Consider the following 24121-nt stretch of genomic DNA (forward strand, 5'->3'; position numbering starts at 1 on the left):
GGATGATTAGGAGTGGTAGGCCATCTGTCTGGGGCTAGGTGCTTTTGAGTGCTGGGCAGAAGCATCCTAGAGACCAGGTTATTAGCTGAGTTCTTGGTTGAATTAAGTCACTGGATTAAAAGATCAGCTCTTTTGACCTGGAGTGGTACGACAGGAGTTGGGGGGAGTTAGGGTGCCTCAGGTGAAGGGGCAGGCAATCACATCATGGGTACAGAGAGATACAAAGGAGGCAAGGATGGGATGTCTTCAGGGAAGGCAGTCTCGGTGCGTTACACTGATTCTCTGTTCCAGCTCCCTCAACCCCAACCCAAGATCTGGTCATCAGATCCTTGGTGGCCTGGGGTTTTGGTTGCTGCTGCCTAATGCAAGTCAGCCTGTAATAAGGCCTCCTTAAATTGTCTAAGAGAGCTGGCCTGGCAACTATTAATTAGACCTGGTTGTGTGATGGAATGGTTTGATGAAGGCTGTGCTCGAGGAGATAAGCATTTCCTTAGCCCCCAATAGGAGCATGGGAAGATTAAGAAGATGAGACTGGCACCACCCTAAGGAATTCATGGTGTTTTGGCTGGCTGGCTTGGGAAGTATAGATTATTAATTTGTGCATCCACTTGCTGTTGATGTTGTAGCAGGGCTGCCGCCAACAACTGTGGTGTCAAATTTGCCCCCTGAGGATCTGTTGCCATGATTCCAGTTCCCCCCTCTCGATGGTAGTATGAGTCTGGAGAGATTGATGTTAGGTTCAGCCCGAAGAACTGCACGAGACAGTACAGATACAGTTCTGTTGCATTTATTAGCTTCAGCCTCTCAGACAGAATCTCTCCAGACTGAATCTACACTTCCCAAGCCAGCCAGCCAAAGCACCATGAATTCCTTAGGGTGGTGCCAGTCTCATCTTCTTAACCTTCCCACGGTCCTGTTGGGGGCTAAGGAAATGCTTATCTCCCTGAGTGCGGCCTTCATCAAACCTTTCCATCACAGGTTGGGTGTGGAGGGGGGTGTTCCTTTTTGGAAATGTGCCCTCCTTGTTTTCAAGCGTGACACTAGCTGCCACTCTAGGGCAGGCCACTAGAGTGGCTAGTCATCTGAGCATCTCTGGTGGCTTTTAGAGGGACTGCCTCTCAGATAATCCTTTTCTTCCCACCTGAGAGACCCTCCGCTTCTCTTCAGCTGCTTGTCACCCTCCTTCAAAGACATACATGTAATTAGCTGAAAATATATGTTAACTTTTGCAGAGAAAAAAGAGAGCTGGAATATATTATTATACCTTTACAATGACACTATTTCATTACTGAGTAGCAGTGATTCACTGAAACAAAAATAATGATATACAAACTATTTAACTTCACGTTTATGTTTCTGTGATGTTTGTCTCTATTGCTTTTGGAAATATGGAATGTGGAGGAATCCTGTATATATTGTATTTGCATCAAAAGGAGTATGCTTCTGAGTTTAAGAAATTCTACCTTATTCCAAGAGGAAGATTAGAGAGGAAACACCTGTCCATTATGTTTTTCAGTGAATATAAAATCTCTCATTTAAAAGCTAGATTATTTGGGGCAGGAAGGGGGGAACCTATTCTTTCTTGCAGCTCAGTATCATCCTTGCATATATTTGTATTAAAGTACAAGTTGTTTTCATGATTTGTATACCATCTCCTGCGTTCCAAACCTTAGTGTACATTTGAAATATTTGTACTAATGAAGAAAACCTTGTATATCTTCCAGAGTAGTTAGATTATATGACTCTAGGAACATCCAAGCTGCTTTGTACTACATTAAGCATTTCACTCAATATTATCTAGGGCACAGAGGGCTGCATGCTGCCTTCTCTAATTCTTTCTTACAATTAGAATCACAGACAATAGATCTGTGACTACTAGCAGCTCCTTGGCCTCTCAGAATGAGGCTTTCCCTGTACCTGCTATCAGTTCCTCTCAGTTGGAAATATCAAGAATTTAACTTGGAATCCTCTGTAGGCAGAGAATGTATGAGACCATTAAGTTGTGACTCTTGTGTTATATTTAAAGAACTTTCAAAAGCTCCTGGAATCCTAGGAATGAATTTACCTTCCTGATATGCCAAGCTAGTCCAGTAGCCATGTTGGTTATAAATTCCAGAAGCTGTAATTTCTATTTTCTAAGGATTGAAATTAAATTCAGAGGATTTTAAATAAAATGCCTTGGATTTTTTTTTCTGAAGTATAAACCCTTGTAATGTATAAAAATCAAGGTGTTCATTATATGTTATTGAAGAGTAGAGTTCAGTTTTATTGAAAGTATTGTAATCTAAACTCGGCTCCATCATTGTCAGTTTTCATCTGTTATATCCTGGAATTCTGCAATCCTTTTGGGTTATACAAATCTGCAGGAGGCTAACCCCCAACAAGGTGGGCATATATGCACATAAAATAGTCTTCTCATAAGTTGGCTGCTTTGGGAGCTTTTGAAGGTATTTCACTCGTTCAAGAATTTTCTATTGTGGAGACTTCTCGCCTGTAAGTAAATGGCAAGCTGAACATCCTCAAAGGAGCGGGGACAGCGTTGAGGTAGATAGGCAACCAGAAGGTGAATTCTGGCCACTTTCAAGCTCTCTGGAAAAAGGAGAGATTGTGAGATTGCCCACATGCATACTGGACAACTGCTCCTTGCAAGTAGACTGCAGGAACCAAGACTCGTCAGTGGAGTAGCTGGGAGTTGAGGGAGTTTCACCAAGCTCAGAGCCATTAACATAGCCTATATGGACATAAAGCTCAGCTGAGCCTCATTTCTTAATCACTTTTGGAATTGCTTTTTAATGGCTTTTTAACTATTAAGAACCTTCAGATCAGCAAGTTTTACAACATTCACTGGGTGAGTCTCCTTCAGTCCTTGGAGAAAGAAGTTTTAAGTACAAGATTAAGGACTTTTTAAAAAAAAAATGGGAGAGAAATAAACAGTAAAAGGGTGATTAGAATCTTGATTTCAGAAAATTATAAATGGATTAAGTGTCCAGAGGGATTTGAAATAGTTTTGATAAGAAATCTTCCTGTGGGAAAATGCTGTTGTTTAGAAGAAGAAAAAAATGATAAGATCGGATTTTGAAGATTGGAGAGGGAACCAGAAAGAACTAAACATTATAACTAAAGGAGGAGAACATTTATATTTGACTCATTAATATAGAATGGAGCAAAATATTTTTACTTTTGATGAATTCAAGGATATTTAGGAACAATGGACTCAGAAGTTAAGATTGTCTGCTGCCATAGATAAACTGGATTTAAAAGAACAGGGACAAGTTTTACTGGACAAGACTGAGACTGAGGCTGACTTAAATTTGAATTTAAAAATGACAAGTTATAAGAATGATATAGAAAAAGATGTTACACTGGATATACAAATGAAACCAGCTGATGTTTTAATAATTAAAAGGGATATACAAATAACAAACCAGAAGAGTGACTTGGATCATTTTCTTACTTTGGATTTATAAAAGAGACTTGTTAAAGTTTTGAAGGATTTTCTGAGAAAACACAAAGAGAAAATGAAAAGACATCAAGTTATGGGACATTATTTAAAGGGTTTAATGATCAAGATTCTTAAAATCAAAGGGAAGGAATATAAACTTGGTTTATTTGATCAAGATTAAAATATATATGTTGCTGTTTCTGGTAACCCTTCATGGATTTTTGCTGACCAGGACCAAAAGGCGAGGCTTTAAAGACTTGGAAAAAGATTTTTGTTGTATTTTTTAGAGAAAGTGATAAGTTACTGTGTTAAAGTAAAGGGAAGGAATATAAAGTTGGTTTATTTGATATAGATTGTGTTGTTTTCAGGTAACCCTTAATGGACTTTTGCTGACTAGGATCGAATGACAAGGCTTTAAGAATTTGTTTATAGATAAGAGATGAGATATGGGAAGAAGAGACCTTTTGTTGCATTCTTAGAAAAGGTGATAAGTTACTGAAATTGTTTGTACTTGTGATGAAAGGGGAAGTCATTTCTTTATATACTATTTTTCTTTTTCTTTACTATATTCTTATTTTTTTCTTTTCTATTTTTCTTTCTATTTTCTTTTCTGTCCTTTCTATCCCCTTTTTTTCATTCTTTTATACTTTTTAGTTTGTATTAGTCTATTATCTTTGTAACTGCAAACTTTAATAAAATTATTATATATAAGAAAAGAATTTTCTATTGCACTAACTTTGCATGGAGTCTGCCATCCTCAGCTTTCACCATTGAGTTGAAGTCTCATTATAAATTGTCTCTTTATGTTTCTAAAATGCTAGGTTCCCAAGCTTAGCTCATTAATGAGACAGGAATGTATTTTATAATGGCTGGTTTGTTACACCAGAACCACACAGAATAAAAAGAATGTTGCAATTTAATTCACTGATGCTGGAAACACATTTACACTTCAGCAAGCCTGCTAAAGAGAATGCCATAAAGATTGATTCCAGCTTCCCCCTGAATTCAATTACTTTTGTTCCCCTGTTTCATCCATTTCTTTCCTTATAAAAGCTTGTTTTCTTTTCAGAAATTATATAAAAAATTACATTTTTTTAAATTTAAAAAATTGAGCTTTAGTTCAGTGAAGCATGTTATTCTCACCATCCTGCCTTAAATAAAGTCTTTTCACTGAAGTTTTTCACAGCTAAACTGAATCAGCAATAGTTTATTCCCTTGGAAAAAGTGTTAAATCTCTTAAAGTTAAACAAGATTATCCCAAAGATTAGCATTCAAGTAGCTTTTTGCTTAATACCATAATAGGTTAGGAGTTGCATCTGTCTGCCAGTGCAGATCCCACAATACAATGCTTTTGCTGCTTCAGGTTCTAGAAATTTGGATTAAAAATAGCTTCTGGTTAAAACAGTGTTTCTCAACCTCATGAATGGGCTGGGGAATTTTGGTAGTTGAATCCACACATCTTAAACTTGCTGATGTTGAGAAACACTGGGTTAGAATGTTAGAGACTGATAATTACTTGATTTGGGGGGGACACTGTTTTAGCAAAAAAAGATGAGCTGTTGCATCAATTGCAGTGCCATGAAATAGAATGAAATTGCTTTTCCAGTTGTATTAAGTCTCTTAGCACATGGTTTATCAGGACATTGGCCACTGATCTTATATAAAGTTACCTGAAGAATTTTAAAAGAACCTTGAAATTTAGTCTGGAGGTATATTACTTTATTATATTCCTATTTAAAGAATTAAAACATGAACTTAGGAAGCTTTTTGCATTAGAAGATAATTTGTCTCTTAGTTTAGTGTATTACAATATATGGTCATAGACCAAACATACAGAAGTTAAAAATACATTACGCTGCATCCGATTAAAAACAAACCTATTCAATAACCTATTTGTGCCTGCACAAGAAACGTCTAGAAAAATAATCAGGTCCAGAAACTTCTAATTGACGTAGCAATGGTGCAAAATGTGGCTACATTTCTAGAGATTTTCTGATCCTGATCATTTAGTAGGTTGCACATATGAGAGCAGTTTGAATAGTTTGTAATTAGAGGGGAGGTTAACTCTGCTTTCCAAAAGTGATAGATGGGCATTTCAGAAGCACATCTGCTACTGCCTCATTTTCAAAATCTGAGCAGATAGATGGATGTTTCCCATACAAATATTAACCACTCCAGCTTTACTTGTTTTCAAATCAACCTCATCAACCAGGTGCTACAGCCTGATCTTTGTTTCCTCCTTCGTACTTCTAACCAAATAATTCAATATTCAATCAGATTTATTATTCCCCCTTTAGTACTTAATTGGCATCATTCTAATTAGTGTATATTCCAGCATTTATCATCCATAATGCAAAATAAATATATAAATAAATTCTGCAACTCCACTTTGAGGCATTGACAGTCCTACCTTGATGTGGACTGTCTCACAGATTTGATTTGAAAATTGAATTGCTCTGAGTGTCAGCATGGTTGAGGTGTTTAAGCTATCCATTCCAATCATGTGGAAAAAGCTCTTTGTGTAATACAGAGCTCTATTTGAACTTCTGGACTGAACTGTGGTAGCTCTGGGGCTTCAAGAGGGAATGATTGAAATTTTGTTGAATCAAATCATGTCTTCGAAGCTCTTTCGTCCTCTTTACTGCAGCAGCTTTAAGTTGTTATTTTTTATTCTTGTGAGACCATTCCATTCCAATTTCTACTCAAGACAAAATTAAAAGCAAGGAAAAAAAGAGCATTGTTAATATATGCCTTTGTCCACAGAAATACTGATAATGAAAAAAGAACTTTCAGTAACTGTTGGAGTTTTATAAAACATATTTTGTCACACATATTCAGTACATTTGTGGGGATTATAAAAAACTTAATTTTTTAAAACTGTAACTTCTGATATCATGTACAGCTTAAAACAATTCAGTTTATTGGTTTTATTTATGTCCTTATACCGATAATCTCCAGTAGATATTCAAACTTCTAAAAAATGCTAATATAGGCATAATAATTCATGGGATTACTGCTCACTCTATATGTGTAGTATTATAATTGTTTTCTCTTTCTTTCTCTGTATACATACATACATACATACACACATACACACATACTTACACACATACATGCACACACTGTCTCTGCATGCTCCAAAGGCTGATCAGATTAAGCTCAATACATATATAATTTGTATATCAAGCATACTAATAATAATTGTAGAGTTTGCAAAACTAAAGCTTAGTTCTTCCTTACAAGAATGACCTTGCCGCTGCTCCCATATTGGGAAGGTTATAGAACACCTTCAGTTCCCACAAAGACATTTAAATGCTCTAAAATGACTAGCAAGTGGGCATCCTAATAGATACAATCCCAGTCTCTATGCTGTGTGAATTTGTATATGTGGAATCATAAATGTATAGATTAGACATTTTAATTGGCTATATTTCAGAACAGTCTTCATCTGCAATCAGAGTAGCTACACAGTTCTCTGTGTCAGTAATTATGCATCTTTCAAGACAAATTTCCACCACCAGATGGTAGCAAACAGATACTGATCACTCTTTGCTGCCATCTAGTGATCATATAGATCTTTGCATTTCATATCTGGTAGCCCTAGTGTATGGTGACAGGACTTTTCTACAGATAGCACTCATATTTATGGTTTCCTGATTTATCTGTATTACATTTGTGATTTATCTAACAAACAATAGTTGCTACAGTTAGTGACTAGATCATGATTATTGGAGATTGTAATACTTTATACTGGACATAATGTCAAGGTTTTTAAAATCTAAGGTTTTAATCCTAGAAGCATTCGTTTCAGAAGCTTTTTGATAGAATATTGTTTTGTGGATTCACACATTATTTAATCCTGGCTTGTTGATTTAGCCCCAGTTGGCTACTTTTCCATAGTATGATGCCATAAAAATAATAAGATTCAATTAGTTACTTTCCCAGAATTCAATATACTGATTAGTTGGTTTTTCACCTTTTAATTTTGCTTTTAAATTTTATTAGTTGCCTTGATACTCCCTAGAATAAAAAAAATGAGCATGAATTGAATATTATATAAATTATATGTTTACAAATTACAGAGGCTGGTTTCACTTTTCAAAGCCATAATGTGGATTGTTTGATTCATGATAAATTAATTATAATAGCAATATAACTTGACAAGTCATCAAATAAAATTTTAGAATGCAGCTTGTAGAACTATTGGTAGCTATCGCAATCTGTCGCATAACAGGAATTGCAACCACACTAAGAATGCAGGCATAACTTTTAAATACCTCAAAGTACTGTGAGTGTATCATCAGAACCTTTTTAATATCAAACTTTTTAGCATTCCAGTGAAATATACATTGAAAAAAATGTATGTTTCTATGTTAGAAAGAAAGCTTACGAGTCCATCTCCAAGCTGGGAATAAACACGCAGGTGGTTGCTCAAAGGAGAGAGACGACTTTATTTTATGAGAGCCAGACACACAGAATGATCAGCTGTTGGGGTGGCCGCGCTTGGGGTTTCCCCAGGTGTTCCTTTTATAGGGAAGATACTATTGTTCCTTGAAAGGTGCAAAAGAATGCCCGCCCTCTAGGAATTCTTAGAAAAGGTAATTAGCCAGGATTCCAAGAGAGAGCGCTCTCCGGTGAAATTGACTAGTTCTTTAGAAGTGTCAGGCCTAGCCCAAGGAACTCCAAGAGACAATGCAAATTCAGTCCAGCTATGTTTATTAGCTACAACCTCTAGCAAGAATCTTCCCAGACTGAAACCCCAGCACCCAAGTCAGCCAGCCACAACAGTGTGAATTCCTCAGGGAGGTGCCAGTCTCATCCTCTTGTTCCTCCCACGCTTTCCTGGGGAGCTAAGAAAATGTTTATCTCCCTGAGTCTGGCCTTCATAATTCCATTCCATCACAAGAAGGGAGCGTTCTAAGGTCAGGCACCCTACTGAGCTGGGGTTTCCTATGTTTGCCTTATCTGTTATTGTCTAAATGGAATGTAGATCCCTCTGGGGGAGAAATCTTTTTATGATTCGATTATGGCTTCAAGGAAGGTTGGCCCTTCCTGCTAGGTCTTTAGTTATTTAATTTTGGGCTGGGGTGGAGAACTCTTGATTCTTCCTGCTATGTTTTAAAAAAATTTTAGGTGAGCCCATTCTTACTATAATTTAATCATATGCCTTGATTGCTGTTAAGATAAACTATGGTAGGGTGAGACAAATGGGAAGCTTTGACTTCCTGCTGACATGGTGGGGGGAAGAATTTGATTTCCTTCTCACACCTACTCATGTCCTTTTTCCTGATTACTAATTTCTGCATCTCCTCTGGCTGGAAAATTGTACAGACAAAAATAGGAGATCTAAGTTTACTTGGAGAAAAAACACCCTGGATGCTGCAAAAAATGGAAGCATACTGTATTTTGAAGCATTGACCTTTGTTTCCATGGGAAACTCTGCAGTCCTGTGCTGCCCCATACTGATTGCATAGCAGATGAATGGGAAATTCCAGACTAAGATACCAGAATTCTGTGCCAGAAATATTTTCAGCACCTTTTCATAATAGCAGGCCACTTTGTCATGTTTTCATAGTAGTGAACTTTATATTTGCTTAAATGGGGCTTAGTCCCAAGTAAATATGCATCGGTCTGCAGCCTAAGTAGTAGCTTCCTGTCTTGTTGCCACATACTTCAGACCAGTTTGGGCTTGAGTCATGGGCAGATTTGGGATTCAAGGTTCAGTGCTTTGTAAGAACCTATATAAGTATGAATTCTGCTTCACTGGCATATATAAGCTGACATGTATGCATATAGATGTGCATAGAGATGCCAGAATGATATTTTCAAAGTTGTGACATACATGAAGAAAAATTATAGACTGTTTTTGCTAAGCTACTCTTAGTAGCTTTTATTTATTTATGTATGTATGTATTTATTTATTTATTTTGCAGAACAAAGTAGGTTCCTGAGCCAAGTATCAGGGCATTCACTTAAAAAAAGTAAGACTGCATAAACTGTGAACATACCCAGTTCACAGTTTGGGCTACTAATACTTATTAACTGGAAATAGCTATATTCAGGGGAAAAAATCCCATCAGTTGTTTCACTTGGTTTTAAAGTTTTCAAAAGGTCAAATACTAAAAATGAATAAACATGATTTTAAAAGCAATATCTGAAATTGTGTGTTTGTTATAGTTTCTATATTTTTTAATTTCATTAAATATAAAATTGGTTGTATTTTTGTTTTTTTAAAAAATAAGATTATAACCTGAATTTCTTTCTCTCTGCTTATTTGCTTTTAGAGTTGACAATTTCAAGAGAGTTTGGGCATTGGGTTGTTGAAATGTTGCTCCCTCTGGTATTATTATATTTGTTGTGGGGGAAATTAAGTGATGTTATTGGTGTTTATGTTAAAATATTTTGGAATGTTTTTATCTTTATTTTATGCATGGGCATTATTAAGCAAATTACTGATATGGAATATATATGCAACTCAGAGTTGTTGATGACAGGAGTTATAGGTTGTTCCAATCAGTAAATAAACAACTAAAAAGCCTAAATAAAAATGCATAGGAAACAGTGTGTGTTCTGTACATAATTCCAATGTGCTCCCAATGGTTCACACCTTTGGTAACCATTTGCACTATATTCCATGCAAGCTAAAATTGTCAAAAGCAGTTCAAAATGGATTAATCACATGCCTGAAACCACATTACTTATTTGCGTTTTATTAAAATAAGGGAAGAAGGAGGAGTACAATCTATAAGATTTAAAGCTGGGATAAACACCATTAAAATGTAAGCATAGTTTTGTCAGTTCTTAAGCTTTTGCCTGCTTTGTGCTGCTCTTACAATGTATTTCTTTTATTTTTTTCCCCATCCTGAAGAATGGGAGAGGACAAAGAGGAAATCATGCTTGCCTTCTGGAAACACCATATGCTACTGGATAAATTAGAACTTTTCATTGACAAAGTGTTAAATAGTAGGATAATCTGCTGTGGAGTTTAATTCAGCAGAGTTGATCATAGTGTTCTGCACATTTTGCAATAAGGAACACCTGTAGGACATTTTATTGATGAAAAGCACAGCAATCATATATGGCATTTCAATCATTTTTTTTTTAAACTCTCTTGGAGAAAAACCATAACTGATGAAAGGTTAGAGGTTTTAATAAGGGTATGAAAGCATATGGCAGATGGGATGGATTAGGACTCAACAGTACAGTAATCTAAATCATTGCTGCCAAGCATTATAAAAAACTTCATCTCCTGCTATGTTTTTCTAAGTTTATATCCAGAAAGAAAACTGCATCAACAAAGTGCTGTTGGTATGAAGAGTTAATAAGTGCTAGCTCTGAAACTGTTCCCTAAAAATGACTGGGTCTGAAGAACAATTCAAAAATTCATCTTCCAGTCAGGCTTTTTTAGATAGTGTTTGTTGGTTCATAATTATAATCACCGTAGAATCTTATGGTGGGCTTCTGAACCTTTCCTTCTTTCTGACTGTCTTCAGACTTCTAAAATAATCTGGTCAAGGGTTAAGGATGCTGCTTTTTATGGAGTAAATATGGAAGTCCTTTTCTGAGCCCAGAATTTGCTAGATGGCCTACATGTCCAGGAGATTCTGTTATTGCTATAACAACCATACTTACACTTGTTTACTCCCACTTTTATACTTACACTATTTGATTCAGTGCCCCTTTTATGGGGAAGGGTTCTATTAGCTTTGCTGTAATTCTATGATATTTTCAGGTTGGGCCATGAAATACTCTGAATTGCATAAATGGGGTTTGGATCTTGGTTAATCTTAGTTTGGTCATTGTGTTAACAATGGATTCCCTAGGACCCTAAATGTCTTTGAACAAAGGGTCATACTTGGCCTGTAATAGGTGTGCCGGGGTCTGTACTGCAAAAGGTAAATTGGATAGGAGCACAGCAAACAATTAAAATCTAAACTTAATTATAATTATATTAAATTAATGAAATATAATTAATATAATGGGTATTCAACAAGTTACTCCAGTTCTGTTACCTTAAAAAAATACAATTCAGTGGAAGACTTGTGTGTCTACATGCGGTCCTAGGGCACAGATAATGCAACATCTTAAGAACTTGCCGCCTACTTCATCTGGTCCATATATTCCATGTAAGAATGCTAAGGATCCTCCTTTCCCCTCAAAAAAATGAGATTTGGGAGAAATCTAGAAAACAGGGTTTTTCCATTGTGGCACAAACCCTCTAGAATAGTCTAGTCTATATGGCATTTCTCTCATTTTTAGGAAAGCTGCGAAAATAGAGAAGCTAGGAGAGCTTTCGGTAGTTAAGACCAAGATTGCCTAATAATAAATGTAATGTCAGTGAGAGTAAGCATTTTAATTAAACTTCTGTTATTTTGTTTACTGAATGGTTTTATTGCTGTGGTAGGTTGTAAATTGTCCTGAGCACTCTAACAGTATGACAGTATAGAAATGTAGTAGTAAAACAGACTTCTACTTTAATATATATTGTACCAAATGTTTCCTGCAGTCATTATCTAAAATAATTTAATTTGCCAAAGTTTATTCTTTTCAGTTCTTTAATTAAGAGACTGGGATTCATGCAATTAAAACGATGTATTGTGAATCACTATTGGATGTTCTTTGTGGCTCACACACTATCTTCTATTATGGCCAGTATGCTGGTGGTTATTATGAAATCTTCCAATCTAAAAATCCAGTATGATTTTTAGTTGTTTTTTTATTATTATTATTATTATTATTATTATTATTATTATTAATAATAATAATAATAATAATAATAATAATAATAATATGCATGAACCATATCTACCATGAATGGTATAGAGTAGTTCAAACAAATGACAATATATCATAGGCTGCCAGAAATAAATTAAAGGTATGCTTTAAAGTGTACTTTTAGTCATTAGTGTGATCTTGTTCTTGTATCTTGCATTCTACACAATAGTTTGGTGCAGCTAAAATTGTTATTTTCATGATGCTCCAGACTTTCCCCGAAAGGTAAACAATTTAGCATAATTAAGCTGAAAGTGGTGACCATCTTCTATCTATATGTAGTAGAAAATAAGCTCTTAAGGAACTTGAAAGGATATGAGATATTGTCAATATGTTGGTTGCAATTGTATTACTGCAAATGCAAATTTAGTTTTGCACAAAAATAGTATAAATAACAGAAGTAAACCCAGAAACAACCTTTCAGAGCTCATGTCCTCCAGATACAGTATGTCCCAATGTTGCAAAGCAGGCTGAAATAAGTGAGAACTATTGTATAATAAAATCTCACGGTTGCAGTTACTTCCAAAATAATTTTATTCATATTGAGATAGTGACCTTTTGCAATAAATAAATCAATAAAATGAGGACGCTTGGGAGATGTTGCAGTGTTATTATCTGGTTTTACAATGGAAGTTTAGCAGCAGAAAACAATCCTAAATTGAATAAAAGCATGTAGAATGAATTTTAAACATAAAATATTACTGTAGCTCAGAAGTCTGAACCAAGAATATAAAGTTTCCAAGAACATAAAGTTCCCTTAGGTTCGGATTAAATAACTTTTTATTTAAAAATCTCACAGTCTTAGCAATTTGAAAAGGTAAAGTATCATTTTTTCCCCCTTTTTCTCTTTTGCAGAGGAAGAATTTGCCTCTTCTTTTGAGCATTGGTTTGTTGATCTTCTGGGGAGCTTTACTGCTGGGTCTTCGCTTCTACTGGATGGGGAACAAACCTCCCAGCTTCTCCAACTCTGACAACCCAGCAGCTGACTCAGACAGTTTTTTAACGCGAATTCTGACCTTTTTTTATTTGCCAACCAAAAACCTTTGGCTACTGTTGTGCCCGGACACGCTTAGCTTTGATTGGTCCATGGATGCCGTGCCTCTTCTCAAAACAATCAGTGACTGGCGGAACCTATACACAGTGGCCTTTTATGCTGGACTCTTCCTCCTTACTTATACCAGTTTGAGAAATTCCAGCATGGAAAGAGAATGCAATGGGAAAAATATAACAAATGGCAGATTTAATGGCAATGGTCATAACTGCCTATCTGAACTGGAATATAAAGAATACAAAGAGTTGAAGTCCACTTTTGCATCTAAAGAAGAAAATGGCATTAACAAAGGCTTGCCACAAAGACCACACATCCCGTCAACTGAGAATATTGTGGTTCTGTCACTGTCTTTATTAATTGTTCCTTTTATTCCTGCCACAAACTTGTTTTTTTATGTAGGCTTTGTGATAGCAGAGCGTGTGTTGTATATACCTAGTATGGGCTTCTGCCTCTTGATCACTGTGGGCACAAGAGCCCTCTATGTCAAAGTACAAAAGCGTTTTCTGAAGAACTTGATTTTTTTGGCCACTGCTGCATTAATTTTTTTTTATGGACTGAAGACATTTGTCAGGAATGGGGACTGGCAGAATGAAGAGATGCTGTATAAATCAGGGATTAAAGTAAATCCAGCTAAAGGTAATATTTTCCATTGGGTTTGTTGTTTGCTACAAATGCTGTGGTTTATTATTATGTTTTTTAAAAAAAATCTAGCTGTACCAGTTCTTATAGGAAAGTGCATAGATCTTAAATTTACAGTCATAAGTAATTTAAATATAGAAATAAACAGTGTACTATACTGAGATACAATTTCATATTAATTGCTTATTCAGAGGATTCACTGAACGTATGGTGAAAGCAAGCTGAAAACTACAAAAATGTTTTGCTAATATGTTATATATCTCCGAATCTTTGTGCTACAATACATAACATAAGAGGGACGTGGTGGCGCAGCGGCTTAATGACGCTGAAAGTTGCTGGCCAGAAATGGTTGACACTTCAGCGGTTCAAGCCCAGCCTTCATGTAGCAGAGTGTGCTCCTGCTTCCTCCCCCAGTTCCTGTCAACCCAACAGTTCGAAAATTACGTGAATAGATAAATGGGTACTCTCACTCTGGTGGGAGGAAAAATGTGGTGCCTTGCAAAAAGGAGTCGGGAGCAGTTGCCGGTAGCGCGGAAGCCACGCTCGCCCGAAAAAGGTGCGAAGCAATGGAAACCCCGCCTCCTGCGCACGCCAGCTGGGCTCTGACCTAGGAAGGAGGCACTGGCAAACCACTTCCGAAACACCTTGCCTTGAAAACTGCAAGGACTCATCCAAAAGCAGTCACTGCAGAGTCGGTAACGACTGAGCGCAGATAAAAAAAAAAACATAACATAAGCATACTTCTTACCTAAACATCTTTGGAAAAGATAATCTTTGGATTATCTACTGATTTTGTTTTTAAATTTAGGGGTCACTTTCTACTTGTTAACCAAATTATCTTCCAGCCTTCTTGGAAGAGCATTTTTTTTTTTCCCAGTGAAAAAATGTTATTGCTGTTTGTCTAATATAGATGATGAAACATTACATTCAAATATTCCTCAGTTTCCTTGAAGAAATGTCTGTACATTTTGTATTGTTAAAATTATTAAGAAAATAGGGCTTAATATTTAAAATATTAATAAATGGAAAATATGTGAAATGCAAGTTTGCCTTTTTTTCTTATAATATGAGACAAGAGCCTTTGTGACTGGAAAACCAAGAATAGATTCTAGCAAATTTAAATGGCATACTGCTAAATTTTCAGAAGTTTAATGAATTTCAACAAACAAAAACCTAAACAGAAAAATGGGTGTTCAAGTGTGCATTACTGTTTCTGTTGAAAATAATGTACAATAAGAAATATTTGTAAGATGCATAAAATCTCTCTTCCTCCATCAAAATAGGTTATGCTGGAAATTAGATCCAGCCCATGAATGCACTATCCCTTTTTAAGAAAACATAAGACTTCAGATTTTTATAATGTTACTTTTCTGTAGCAAAATGGCTTATTACATTTGTTAAGGTTTTCTAGGATTTCATTAAGTATAAATAGATACAAAAAGGGAGATGGATGAAAAGAAGAGTGTCCACTTACATGACTCATCTTTGTCCAATTTGTAGATGTTCCTGTTTTCCCATAATATACCATGGCACAATCCATGCCATTTAATCAGGTTGTCCAAGCCTGGGAGTTTGGAATACCAGGAGGAAAGGTCTAGGAAATAGGTTCTGTCCTTGAGATACAGAGCCAGGTTGCTTGTTGTTGTTTGTTGTTTGTTTTTGTTTTTGTTTTTCCTTGTTTTGGTTTAAAGTTTTCAAGGCTCAGAAATGAAGGCAGGATGGCATGGGCTGCTTGCTATTTAATGTTTTGAAGCCTAATACCCATTATTACTACTGTCTTTATATTTTAGCTATTTCGTTCCATGATTATGTTTCGATGCAGACATTCTTTCCCCCCCACCTAAAATATGGCTAGTCTAAGGGTAGCCAGATATTTGGACTTCAGCTTTCCATTCAGTAAAGCCAGAAGCGAGAGATTGTGGAAAATGACAGCCAAAATATATGGAACACACTAGATAACCTTCCCCTGGTTTGGACGTTTCCACCTTGTAAGAAGTTTCAGTTCAGCTCTGCCAGTCCCACCAATAAGCATTGACCCAATTATATATTCTTATCAGAGAGATGAACAAAGCTCTCTACTTAAAGATAAAGAAAGGAGTCAAATAATTTGAAGAACCAAAAAGACTAGGGTTGTGCTTTGGAACACTGACGGATGACAAACATTTAATAGTAGTAGCATGTAAAATAGTAATATGGCCCTCTTCGTCTGTACTGCAGCACCTAATGTAATGACAGGGTGTGTTTCTTTCATGAGTATAGTGAACTAATACTAATGAACTATTCAAAAGCATGACTCACAGGTTTACTTGTGGCCACTGAAAAACTCCACAAATATACAGAGGAGAATGCGCTGAAACAACAACTGCTTTTAAGTGTTATGTGCTAAGACTTATTTTGGTTGACCTTGATCTGGCAGTCATCAGCTGAGGGGAAATCACAGTGAGGCTTCAGATGGCTATCTCTACATCAGCTGTCATGCCTGTTCATTTCCTATTTGATATATTGTTTTGCTCCTGCATTTCCTGACACGTGCCATATAGGGTTTGGGTGTTATTATTATTTTTTTAGTATTTGGGAAAATAGTGAATATGGCTACTTGAGGAAGTTCACTGTCTCTAAAAGACTGTGATACTGTCAAGTATTTATTACCAGCTTGCTGAAAGCCTAGTAAAATGACAGTCATATTACTAAAACGATTTTCAGACTTATGAGGCAATTGATTTGTATACAGAAACTCCAGTCGGTCGTGATTCTTTGAATAGACTGACCACTGACAGGTTGATCAAGCCATAACTGTGCTATTATTCATGAAGAAACCTTAGGGACACTAGAATAATTACTGGTTGTCAGAACTGAGTTAGTATGAGCGTTTGTGATATTTGCTGATATTATTTGTAGATGTGTGCGTGTGTATTATTAATTTTGCAGTTGGACATGTAGAAACCATTTGTTAATAAGTTTTAGAGCATTTGTTTTGACAAGCTGAAGAAAAGTTTAGCTTTGCAATAGCAAAATAAATCTACAGACTCATGACATATATTTAATATTACATAAAATTCCAGATATACAGTAGATAAAAATTAAGTGCATATTAAAAATGTTTTTAGACTATTTTATGTATCTTGTGTGCACATGGTAAGGTACTAAAGGCTTTTTTTGTATAAACATCTAAAAATGTGATGCTTGCATCTAACATTTTCATTTCCCTCTCCCCATCCTTCTGACAAACTATCTTACATCATAAATTTAGACAAGCAGATCATATCTGAATTCAGCTGCAGTTTATTGTTGCTTTCAGCTGAACATAAACAACATTTAATACTTTATGGCTGGGTTGTAATTTAGTGTCAAAGAATCAAATAATCTTAACCAATTAATAAGGGGTGAAGGCAACAAATAATATTATTTCACAATTTACCAGCAGTCAGTAATCAGGAAATTGAATAGCAAAATGTGGGCAGTGGTTATGACTAATAACAATGAAGCTAGAATGTATTTCTTATCTGTTTTATTTTAAATGATCCCATTCTAAAGAATGATACACTTTGAGCAACTAAAAATAATATTTTGTTTAAATGTTGGAAAGTGTAGAAATAGCCACATAGAACAACCAGAATTTGAAACACTGTAATAGTGTTTATCAGATAATATTAGCAAAATAGCAGAGAAAGAAATTCATCTAATGAGGCAAATGCAAAACCTTCTGAAAAAGCCAGTCAATAATCTCATGAAACAACCTTAATAGTGGGACCTAGCATACTTGCTCAGGAAGAGAGTTATCTTGGATCAACAGCAGATATCCTACTACATTTAATTTGATACAACAACACAGAGAAAGATATCTGATACTAATGTTGCCTTAAAGCACCGCCTCTCAAAAATTGCTCAGAAGAATACCATGGTATCCAAATACATCGTATAGTTCTTTGGAAGATCTTGGTGATCTGTAATGCTGTAGTATTGTACTCTGTAATCTGTACAAGACAAGAAGAATCCACAATTTTGAATGAGTATACTTGGAACCAATTTATTTTTATGTAGCAGTTGATCCTTTGCTTTTCCCAACACATTTAAGAAAAGCTTGAGGAGGCGTATGGGATTGTGTAGGATACCACTGCTGCATCTCTCAGCTGTTATTATTATACATCTGTGGAAGATTATAGCTGTTTTGCAGAACTTCACATACCACGTATCATACCTAAGAGGAATAAGATATAGTCTCTGATACTATGTTCAGTTTCAGAGGTGTTCACTGTGGCTCCAATGCACTTTTACTTTGCATACCTGTGTTCAACTTTAATATAGGTTTGAAACCATCTGAAGCCCCAAACAACTTTGTGGATAAATCTCATTTTTCCCCAAAGACTGAAGTAAGATAAGTAGTAGGAGAGCAACACTCAATTTCAGACCCATCATAGCTACCATTTTCTTTGAACATTGTGGTATTTATTTGTGTTTATCGCCAAGGACAAACAAAGTACAGGTAGTCCTTGATTTATGACCATTCGTTCAGTGACTGTTCAAAATTATGACAGCACTGAAAAAAGTGACAGCTGGTCGTCAAAGTTACGGCCATTGCAGTGCCCCCCCAGTCATGTGATCAAAATTCGGGCACTTGGCAGCCCACCCGCACTTACACACAGTGGCACCTTTCCCCACCCACTTATCTTCCCCCCATCTCTGCCCTTTTGGCCACCTTTCACCCTGCCTTGCAGGGCGGCAAGCAGTCCCAGAACTGCCTGGCTCTGGAGCTGCTTGCCATGCCTTGGGAAGCCGCAGTCGCCCCAGCCAGTCCCAGCTGCACTCGCCCTCATCATCTGAGACCCCTGCCGTCCTGCATTCCGCTGCCCAGCTAACCTTGCCGTCTTCTTGCTCCCACTACTGACGAAGTATACCTGGCCTGGCCCTTCACGCCAAGAAGCCTCTCTGCACACAGCCAGCAAAAGCAAGCCCATTTGCAAGTGGTTTTTCCGGTGAGCAATTCCTCCCTGAGCCAACCTCCAACCCTTTCCCACTGGATGAAACCACTTCCTGTCTTCCCCATTGGCTAGCATTTTTATTTGTGCCCACTGCCAGCCAATCTTAAAATAATACTTCCAATTGACTATTCTGTCCCTAATGTTGTTGATAATATATGACTGTCCAAGGCTTTAGGCTATATTTTATAAGGGAGCACAATCTTACATACAGTACGTTAGAAAATAATGTTTATCTCCATGAGGTTTACTTATTTTCTCCTCATAATTGCTGACTTCTGAATATCAAATTCTCAATTTAAAAGACACTTTAGAAGATTAAATTAAACCAATTAGTTAATCCAAATAAAATTAACCAGTTACTTAAACCAATAAGATTGAAACTTAAATTGGAAGTTACATCTATTACATTTATTTTCTAATTGGTTACAAGTTTATTGGTTTAATATTCCAAGTTTTCTCCTAGAATTTTATTTCTGTTCTATAAACAATAAACAGTGGCAAGAATAATTAAATGCAAATTATTAATTTTATTCACTTTATACTATTTGATAATTCTCATAAAAAAAACAGATTTCATACAGTGCAGTCTTGTGGCTATAAATTGTAATATAATAATCTAATAAAGGTGGTTGCCATAAAGTGCTTCACAGAGGAAAGTAAAGATGCTGGACTGGTCCATAATGAAGAGATTGAGGAGTTTGGTCTTTTTCAATGGCCTTCAAAGGCATATACTCTGTCTTATTCTTGTAAATCATGTCATCTAATTCATGTCCTCTCCTTTCTTCCTAATGAGTTTAAACTGTTACTGATATACACAGCATTAACTGATGCCCACACTGGCCAAATTATGACTTCTTGAGTAGTTACAATTCTTTTAAAATAGCTTCCTCAGTGTCTAGTTTGATTTTTTGTTATTTCTGTCTAAAGGAAAAATATACTTCATTGATAAACTATGCTGACTGTAATACAAAGATAGTTATTGCACTTACTTTCTACCTAGTGTGTGAAAAAGACCAAAGCTTTGAGGTGTGATGCTGCAAATCCAAATATGTGATCTGATAATTTTAAACTGTTTCTGGTATAAGTTTATAAAATTAAACACATGTATTTGTGAGGGTGTATCTTTAATGTTTTGCCATTGTTGCTTTACGACTTAGGTAGCCGAGACCCCTTTGAATACAAAAAGTGAAAGTTGCTTTGGTATTTGGATCTCCCTGTTTGGATAAAGGATGAACTTGTTGCAGATATAAAATAGAGCTGCAGGACAATGCCATAAACTTTATCAGCTCCACAAAACCTGATAGCACGTGTTTGGCTGATTAAACTATGTACACTAACCTTGAAAATACAGCTGCAGTTCCACCCACTGCTTGGGATCCAGTGTGACAGATCAGGCAAGCCTGAAGCCCTGCTCATTCCCAGTGGGCCTTTTCTTTTTCTTTTTAGAATAGCAAAGCTGTGTCAAGAACAGCTTTTGAAATTCTTCTGCCTTTCAGACTTGCCTTGCTTACAGGCCTTGAGAACTTCGCATTCACCATGACAGACCAAATGTTTCTTTTGGCAGTGTGGAACTACTTGTAAGATCTTTGGATTCTATCCAGCTTAAGTAATGCTGCTAGTTAAAGTTAATTTTATTATTATAATATACCTCTCAGCGCAGGATGTCTTGTGAGATCATTCACTGAATATGTACAGAATAAGAAACATAAGACTCTAAGTAAGTTTTCCCCATGATTACTCGTTAATCATCTTCATTGATAACTTTTTTTGGTCATATGTATTGTCTAGATTTTTCCCTCTCTCAGGGTATGAAAGGGAATCAGAGGGAAACAGCCTGATATTAGCCTTATCAAAAGACAGATGGAAAACAAGGCCACTGCCAAAAAAGACATAAAAGTGTGAATTTTGATTTCACTATAAATAGGATTTGCATTTGATACACAACAGTCAGTGGAATTATTTTGTAATGGCTTATTAGCTTTTCTGTAGTAAACTGCTTATTAGAAATTCCTGGATTCTTGTGAGTCTGTCTGATTAGTTTCAGTCCAGTCTGCTGGGAGGAAGCCTGGCACATTCTTTGATTCATAGGAAAGGCCAGGGTATAGTTCATTGAAGAACTGATGCATTAGAGAAAATAGGTTTTGGAAACTGATTGTGTGCACCTTCTGAACTTGCATATAACATTGAAAACTACCTATGTCTTGTTTGAGCTAAAATATATGAAAGAAAAAAAATGGAAGGAGAGATTTCTTATTTTGATCAAGTTAAGGATTTCCTTAACCTTGTTTTCATTTTTTCCCTTCCATTGTGATTAGGACCTTTATTTACATAGATTTAAAGAAGACCCAATTCCCAATAACTCTGTGTACTTTACTCAGTGTACTTTACATTATAAAAAATAGAGTAAAAAAGGTAGAACAATAAAAGAACAAAGAGATGTGTGTCCAGAAAAACGAACCATACAGTACGAAACAGAAATATTTTTGCTTTCTATTGCTGAAATTGGTGGTATAAATTTCTCTGCAAATGTGGTAGACCCACACATGGCATTTTCTCCAACCCATAAAATAGCATCCAAGCAACAGCACTATACATAGGGTACAGATGGTTATTGCATATTTTATTACCAAATTTTAATTTTGCCTGCAGAAATTATTTTCTCCCACTAGACTGTCAAGTAAAAACCATTACTTATATAAATAAATAAAAAGCAATGTAGCTAAGCCATGAAACTGGCCCTAGTAATATGTATTAACATGGGTGTTTCTTGTTCTTGCATTGTCAGCACCCAATACTTCATGTATGGAAAAGTAGCAGCATTAGAGTTACTTTCTGCAATTCTTACATTTTCATGTAGGAATTGAGAGGAACTGGTGACCCTAACAAAATATATATTTTGCCAGTACATGACTTTTCAGTTGAAACCAATGGCTGTTGTTCAATATGCATATTGTTATTACTAGTAGATGAAACAGCATTGTTGTTGTTGTTTAGTCGTTAAGTCGTGTCCGACTCTTCGTGACCCCATGAACCATATTGCGCCAGGCCTTCCTGTCCTTCACTGCCTCCCTGAGTTTGCTCAGTTTCATGCTCATTGCTTCAGTGATGCTATCTAACCATCTCATCCTCTGCCGTCCTCTTCTCCTTTTGCCTTCAATCTTTCCCAGCATCAGGGTCTTCTCCAAAGAGATCTCTCTTCGCATTAGGTGACCAAAATATCTGAGCTTGAGCTTCATTATCGATCCTTCCAATGAGCAATCAGGGTTGATTTCCTTTAAGATTGACTGGTTTGACCTCCTAGCAGTCCAGGGGACTCTCAAGAGTCTTCTCCAGCACCACAGTTCAAAGGCATCAATTCTTCGGCGCTCGGCCTTTTTATGGTCCAGCTCTCACAGCCATACATTACTACTGGAAAAACCATAGCTTTGACTATGCGGATCTTTGTCGGCAAGGTGACGTCTCTGCTTTTTAATATGCTATCTAGGCTTGCCATAGCTTTCCTCCCAAGGAGCAAGCGTCTTTTAATTTCATGGCTGCAGTCTCCGTCTGTGGTGATCTTGGAGCCCAAATAAATGAAGTCTGTTACTGCTTCCATTTCTACCCCTTCTATTTGCCAGGAATTGATGGGTCCAGATGCCATGATCTTAGTTTTTTTAATGTTGAGTTTCAAGCCAGCTTTTGCACTCTCCTCTTTCACCCTCATCAAGAGGCTCTTTAGTTCTTCTTCACTTTCTGCCATTAGGGTGGTATCGTCCGCATATCTGAGGTTGTTGATGATTCTCCCTGCAATCTTAATTCCGGCTTGTGATTCTTCCAGCCTGGCATTTCTCATGATGTACTCTGCATATAGGTTAAATAAGCAGGGTGACAGTATACAGCCTTGTCGTACACCTTTCCCTATTTTGAACCAATCGGTTGTTCCATGACCGGTTCTAACTGTTGCTTCTTGGCCCGCATACAGATTTCTCAGGAGACAGGTAAGGTGGTCTGGTATTCCCATCTTTTTAAGAATTTGCCACAGTTTGTTGTGATCCACACAATCAAAGGCTTTTGCATAGTCAATGAAGCAGAAGTAGATATTTTTCTGGAACTCTCGTGCTTTCTCCATGATCCAGCGAATGTTGGCGATTTGATCTCTAGTTCCTCTGCCTCTTCGAAACCCAGCTTGTACATCCAGTAGTTCTCGGTTCATGTATTGCTGAAGCCTAGCTTGTAGGATTTTGAGCATAACCTTGCTAGCATGTGAAATGAGTGCAATTGTGCGATAGTTTGAGCATTCTTTGGCGTTGCCCTTCTTTGGAATTGGAACGTAAACTGACCTTTTCCAATCCCGTGGCCACTGTTGCGTTCTCCAAACTTGCTGGCATATTGAGTGCAGCACTTTAACACCATCATCTTTTAGTATTTTAAATAACTCAGCTGGAATACTGTCATCTCCACTAGCTTTGTTGTTAGCAATGCTTCCTAAGGCCCACTTGACTTCACTCTCTAGGATGTCTGGCTCAAGGTCAGTGATCACACCAGCGTGGACATCAGGGACATTAAGATCTTTCTTGTAGAGTTCTTCTGTGTATTCTTGCCACCTCTTCTTAATCTCTTCTGCTTCTGTTAGGTCCCTGCCTTTTTTGTCCTTTATCATGCCCATCTTTGCACTAAACGTTCCTTTCATATCTCCAATTTTCTTGTAGAGATCTCTAGTCTTCCCCATTCTATTGTTTTCCTCAATTTCTTTGCATTGTTCATTTAAGAAGGCCTTCTTATCTCTCCTGGCTATTCTCTGGAAATCTGCATTCAGTTGCTTATATCTTTCCCTTTCACCCTTGCTTTTCGCATTCCTTCTTTCCACAGCTATTTGTAAAGCCTCATCAGACAGCCATTTTGCTTTCTTGCATTTCTTTTTCTTTGGGATGGTTTTAGTTGCTGCCTCCTGTACAATGTTACGGACCTCCGTCCATAGTTCTTCAGGCACTCTGTCTACCAAATCTAATCCTCTAAATCTATTCATCACCTTCACTGTGTACTCACAAGGAATATGATCTAAGTCATACCTGAGTGGTCTAGTGGTTTTCCCTACATTCTTCAATTTAAGCCTAAATTTTGTAGTAAGCAGCTCATGATCTGAGCCACAGTCAGCTCCTAGTCTTGTTTTTGCTGCCTGTATAGAGCTTCTCCATCTTTGGCTGCAAAGTATATAATCAATCTGGTTTCGGTATTGACCATCTGGTGATGTCCATGTGT

The 24121-nt window shown here is 36.7% G+C and overlaps 1 protein-coding gene across 4 annotated transcripts in view; it reads left to right on the forward strand.

Moving 5' to 3' along the window:
• Nucleotides 1-24121, forward strand: part of TMTC2 (transmembrane O-mannosyltransferase targeting cadherins 2) — a 218470-nt gene that overhangs the window by 112377 nt on the left and 81972 nt on the right. For all 4 annotated transcript variants that reach the window (XM_088141856.1, XM_088141854.1, XM_088141858.1 and 1 more), the window contains one exon: nt 13070-13901. In XM_088141856.1, the coding sequence (XP_087997982.1) occupies nt 13070-13901 (832 nt within the window). The remainder of the gene's footprint in view (nt 1-13069; nt 13902-24121) is intronic.

Source organism: Python bivittatus, unplaced genomic scaffold (genome assembly GCF_059951505.1).
Source record: "Python bivittatus isolate LINGU-HERP-01145 unplaced genomic scaffold, Pbiv_v1 ctg000330_np1212, whole genome shotgun sequence".
Taxonomy (NCBI): Eukaryota; Metazoa; Chordata; class Lepidosauria; order Squamata; family Pythonidae; genus Python; species Python bivittatus.